General features: G+C 36.5%; 1 protein-coding gene across 1 annotated transcript in view; it reads right to left on the bottom strand.

Moving 5' to 3' along the window:
- Nucleotides 1-987: 987 nt before the first annotated feature.
- Nucleotides 988-6,000, bottom strand: part of SUMO1 (small ubiquitin like modifier 1) — a 42,472-nt gene continuing 37,459 nt past the window's right edge. Inside the window, exons 4-5 of the mRNA XM_036756648.1 lie at nucleotides 2,451-2,522; nucleotides 988-2,059 (exon numbers count right to left, since the gene is read on the bottom strand). Coding sequence (XP_036612543.1) covers nucleotides 1,991-2,059; nucleotides 2,451-2,522 — 141 coding nt within the window. The 3' untranslated portion in view covers nucleotides 988-1,990. The remainder of the gene's footprint in view (nucleotides 2,060-2,450; nucleotides 2,523-6,000) is intronic.

The following is a 6,000-nucleotide window of genomic DNA, read 5'->3' as shown; positions in this document are numbered from 1 at the left end:
TTAATACACCAAATACATACACCTGTAATTTAACCACAGGGTCAATGTACAATGAGTCTTGAGAAGGATCCCGTAAGTTTAAAATCAAGAAATTTCCTCCCCTGAGCTCTACTGCCCAGAATATCAAAGCATTCAAAATAGAGGAGTCCTGAAAGTAGCAAAATAAAGTATTAGTGTTTCCAAACAGTTAAATTATTCAACTGAGATTACCAATTGAGACTTAAAAAAAATGGTTTAATTCTTTTTTTTTATAACATGGTTAATTCTTTGCCAAGTATTTAATTACAGGTGCCAAACGAACAGTTCAGCATTCAGTTCTTTAATAACTTATTCAGAGATTATGCGTATGTGAAGAAAACTATGAGTTTTCTAAAGTCATAGATACAGGAATATATTAATGTGGCAAAATGGTTCAATTGCTTTATTTTGCAATTAACTGATAGTAGGATATGCGAAATAGTTTATGAAATGCATATTTCATACCAGAAAAGTTTTGAAGCTCAGCTATTGCCCAAAACCATAAAAATTCATCTGTTCTTTTCAAGTATGTTCAGCTGATTTTCACCTGCCAAATCTGGAAGGTTAATGTGACTTAGAATCAAGCTTAACATGAAATGAGATGTTATAAACATTTTTGAATGGATCACAGGAAAACAGTCCTCTAATCTGAAACAGGTTGATTTTTTTTAAATTTTATACAAAGTATCAATCTTTCAAATGACTAGAAGAAAAAAAATAAAGAAGGGCATACAACCTATAAGTATAGCTGACTTTAACTTAGCAGGAAACAATCTGTGTTAAAAAGAGTATTAAAATTATCACTATAGATTAAGGATTTACATAAGACTTTGGAGAGCATCATTCATTATTTACAGTAAACTCCCATTTATCTAGAACTGGAAAAGGTCCTATTTCTGGTTAGCTGATAAATTACTATGTAGACAGATTACCAATTTTTGAAAATTCAGAATACAATAACACAGAAGCTACATTGGACACAATTTAGTATTTTTATGCAGATTCAGAAGGAATTTCACAGTCTGATGCTATGATGACAGCACATTTGATGACAATCACAACAGAGTACTGAAGAAAATGACTATTTAGACTGAGAATTAACAGATGTCTACTGTACTGTTAAGAATAATTTGTCTGGGATGTTTGTTTTAAGTCTTTCTACAAATCTGAAAAGAAAAAGAACATTAATACAATTTTTACAAATATTTTGTTTATTTTAATGAAGCTGGTACAGATAATGTCCATTTAAAACCCATGTCCCAGGCCAAAAAGTACAATAAAGTCAAAAGATAGCAGTGATCTGCTACATACATTTCTGCATCAATACCTTTATTAATTGCTAATGGAAAATTAGTAACTTTTCTGGGTTCTTCTGACAAGATTTAAAATCATAAAATGGTTTGTCTCTTCAGTGAAGCACCTCTGGAGTTAGTCATGACTGTAACCTGATCTATCATCTCCATTTCCAACCTGATATTCCTCTTCCGGTCCAGGCCATCAGATTTGTTAAAAAGTAGCTTCAAATTAAGGAAACATCATTTTTCCACAGTTCAGTCCTCTGAAAAACTTCCATCGCCCACTGAAAGTTATAGTCCAGGAGTGAAGCAATGACACACCAGAACTTCAGGGTCAATATGAAAGTCATTTAGAACACTCGCTCTGGCAGATCTTATCACCTTCAAGCCTGCAATTCACAGTCCTAGTGAATGTGGCATGTATGTACATACACGTATTTCAAAAAAGATGGTAGGGAAGTAGGAAGGGGGCTGCGGCTTGATCACAAGAGTTCAGCACAATGAAAACAAATGATAGTGTATAATGAGCACTAGAATTCAAAATACCAGACTTTGAAAGTAAGACTCCCAGAGATAGGGCGCCAGTTTCAATTCAGTGTCAAACACCACATTACAAAAGAACTATTGTTTAAAAATAAAAAAGGATTAAGGGGAAAGGAAAAAAAAAAACAGATGATCTAAACTGCTGAATGACCCCCTGTCTGTTCCTGATAAACTTCAATCACATCTTCTTCCTCCATGCCCAGCTGTGAGAAAAAAGAAAAATGTAATTTAATAGTAGGGCAAAGAGCTATTTTTAAATTGAATTGAATTAAATGGGATCACATAAATTTCTTCCACCCATTTTCTAAATGTGTAAAGACATAGAACTGATCCACAGTCTCACTGCTGAACATGCCATACTGGAAGACTATGTGGCCATGTTCACCAAAGGAGCCAGATGTAGCTAAGAATACAAACAAATTCATGGCTTTATAATTATATCTCCTTTTCTTTTTTTTTTTTAACAATACATTTTTTTGAGAGAAACAAATGGGGAACTTGATCCAAAAAATTTCTCTGTCATCACAACTTAAATTAGATTTTATTATAAAAGTGCTTTAAAATAAATTTTACTTGTTCATTCCCAGTACTCACCTCTTTTGGAGTATGATTATCAGCAATTCTCTGACCTTCAAAGAGAAACCTGAGTGAGTTCATTGGAACACCCTAAAAAAAAGTTTTTGAAAAGAGGCATTTAGAAAAACACATTAGCTTTATGTGTTTCTTGCATAAAATTACAAACTGATGCTCCAACAAGTTGCAGAAAACTACTAAGTCATAAAATTAAAACTGTAACATTGACATACTCAAAAAGAATACTCCTTGCAATGACAGAGATCACAAAGTTAGGATAAAAAGTCAAACTCAGAAACTTCCAACATTATAGGCAAATTTTGCTTTATGCAGATCTAAATTTAGAAATCAGATTTAAGAAACAATCTAGTATCACCCAATAGCTGCCAACTGAGCTATAGAAAGCCTTGGTGACCTAGAAACCACTCCCAATCATATTAGCCATTAGAATTAACGATAGCTGAGAGGAAAGAATGAACACATTACTTGCTATCTGGTGCAAATTGGTCACTACTTACATAGTCTACAAACATGAAAACATCTTTTAGCTAGGAATTCCTACTTAATACCAAAGGTGAATGGCATAGTTACTGTGGTTAGTTATACATTCAAGACCCATAAGGTTAAAGAGAATTACTTTTTAAAAAAACCAATATTGACTCTACTTTAATATATTTTGGGATCTGGATCTACAGCTGTGAGGAAACTACTTTAGCCAATGAAGATCAGCACCTGTTCTGTGATTTACAGTCTTTAAAGAACTGCCTGGAGCCCTGAGCGATTACATAACAAGCCCAGGGTCACATACCAGTATGTGTCTGAGATGAGACTTGGACCAGAGTCTTCCATGACTCTGATACCAGCTCTCTATACACTACACCATGTGAGCTCTACATTTTTTAAAAATTGTTTTATTTATATACATATGTGCTTTAATTACATGATTTGATTTTATATATGCTTTTTATATGAAATGCATTATAGGGGACATGTGAAAACTAAATGCAAGTAAACTGACAGAGTCTTGAAGTCAACATTAGGATTCGTAAGTGGGATTATTGTCTACTGGGGTCAATAAAGTTTCGGTAGAAATGAAATTCTAAAGTCAATGGGAAAACAGGATTCACTATGCAAATATTTATTTTCTAGGTTTTGGGGGGAATAAATCTCATTGTTACATGGTTCAGATAAATTTAGCTTTCCATTCATTTCATAACAAAAATGAGAATGTTCTGGCACATTCAAAAATTATCTAAAGCCTGAGAATCAGTGAAAACATATCCTAAGGCATGAAAAAGAAAAATGGAAACAGCTCTCAAGAGCCATAGTTTATGAGAAATATGACCTTTGTGCACAAAGTGTTTCTCATTGTTTAGCTATATTCGATTTGGGATTAAGGCTCAATTTTCATCTTTGTTCTGTGGCTTTCCTTGCAAACTTTTTCCTGGACAGTAAAGGGAAACAGTAACAACTGACCTTGGTTACTGATAAGTCAATATATTACAAATTTTTTCAGTGTAGAGACAAAAGATGAGAAAAATCTGCTAAGGTTTCTTCCTTTCAGAGTTAAGCTACCATCAACAAGCTAATACTTTGCTTAGAAATATTTATTCCCCATTACAGACTCATATACCTACAACATACCAAAACTCAATCATTATTATCCTAAAACTAACCATATTAATTTATTTGTCCAAATTGAATACCTACTATGAGCTCATTTTGACTGAATAGGCTGTCTTCTGAAAGTTAGGCCTGGGTGTTTGCAACTCAGAATTGCATTTCTGTGAATGGTGGTTAAGTTCCTATGTCAGCTCACAAAAATCTACTTAACCCTTGATATAACTCAATCTTACTACTGAACCAAAAATACAACAAAAACTAACTACATAGTTCTATTTCTTCAGGAAAATGCATTCACAGTTCCAATTTGGTGTGCCAGGAACTAAAGCAGGAGACTTCCCCCCTTTCATCTTTCCTCCCTCCCACTTCCCCCAACAATGAGAACATTCCTAATTGTAAGCAAGTGGGGACCCAGGACTAAAGCAGTGGCTCAAACAAGGGCAGGGGGCTGAGGGTGGAAAAATCTTGCTTCATGGGGCTAGAGGTATAAAACTAGAAGCCAAACTCTTGTACATTTCTCAGCAGGAGCTAAGAGCTCCAGGAAATGGTGGGCCCACTTCCATTTCCACAGTCACTACTTTAAAATTCCAACCAAGGTTTCTTTCTCCTGGACAACTGCTCGCTTCCTCCCCTCCCCGACCTACTCCCAAATCACAGCTTTCCCTTCCTTTAAACAAGCATACAGTCCTTTTGAAGTTCTCTAAAGATCTTTCTTAGTGGCAACAATGGGAAATAGGGGGTATGGAACACTGTATAAAATGTCAGGTTTTTTTTATATTTTAGGTTAGTTTTGCTGAACTATTTTATTCTGTCTGCCTCAGTTTGCTCATCTGTAAAATGGAGCTGACAACAGCACCCATCTCCCAAGGTTGTTGTGAGGGTAAAATAACTAGTTATGTTTGTAAAATGCTTTGCAAACTTTTAAGTGCTATACAAATGTTAGCTAGCTGCCATTATTATCCAACCTCCACCCTACCACCCCCACTTCCCACTTTCGCTTTTGCTTAAGAAGGCTGAGCCAGGACTTTGTAGTGGACTTAAAGGACCTGAAGTCAGAAGCCAACCTTCCCCAGATCTAAAAAATAACCATATATATTTCTATAGTGCTTTAAGGTTTACAAAGTATTTTCCTCACAAAAACCCTGTGAAGTTGGTAGAAAAGGGTATTATCCTCATCTTGTACAAGCCTCAGGAAGATTGAAATGATCTGACCAGTCCAGTGCTCTTTCCCTAAGCCATGCTGCCTCTCTCTTGTACCAGCTAGTCCCTCAAATACTGCTTTCAGTAGAGGCAGAATGCAGAAAATATTACTACATGAACATGAGAGCTACAACAATTACCAAACCCCGGAGAGAAAGACAACATACGTAGGAAATAACAGTGGACCTTAGGGGATATAAAAGATGAAAATAAGATTTAACTCTCTTTCAGAGTAAGACTAATTCTCCTGGCTATTCCCTCAGAAAGGAACTGCTGGGGAAATGGGGCTGAGGCTGGGGCTGCTGCCTAGGAAACCAGCTCCAAGACTAGAGAAGCCTGCAGAAAGAAAGGTTAGTAAAGACGCTTGCCGCCACCACCCCTCCCCCTTCCTGCCGTTGTTAGCCCTGCAGTCAGCAGACCTGCCTGAATGGACACTGGGCCAAGGAGAGAAGCTGGGCTAGTTGAGAAGGGGTCATCTCATTAGCTGAGTGGCATTAAGGAAGAGAAAAAGCTATCTCAAGGCAACAACCGAGAGAAAAGCAACAACCCGTGGAAAGCAGATGTTTCCTATGCAGGAGGGCTGGCAAAATGAAGGCTGCCAACCACAGGTGACGCGGGTAGTAGTGGTGGTTGTTTAGTTGTTTTCCTATCATGTCCAATTCTATATGACCCCATTTGGATTCTTCTTGGCACAGATACGGGAGTGGTTTGCCATTTCCTTCTCCAGCTCATTTTACAGATGAGGAAA

This window comes from Trichosurus vulpecula, chromosome 4 (genome assembly GCF_011100635.1).
Source record: "Trichosurus vulpecula isolate mTriVul1 chromosome 4, mTriVul1.pri, whole genome shotgun sequence".
Taxonomy (NCBI): Eukaryota; Metazoa; Chordata; class Mammalia; order Diprotodontia; family Phalangeridae; genus Trichosurus; species Trichosurus vulpecula.
The sequence above is the reverse complement of the archived record's forward strand: the minus strand, read 5'-3'. Positions and strand labels throughout refer to the sequence as shown.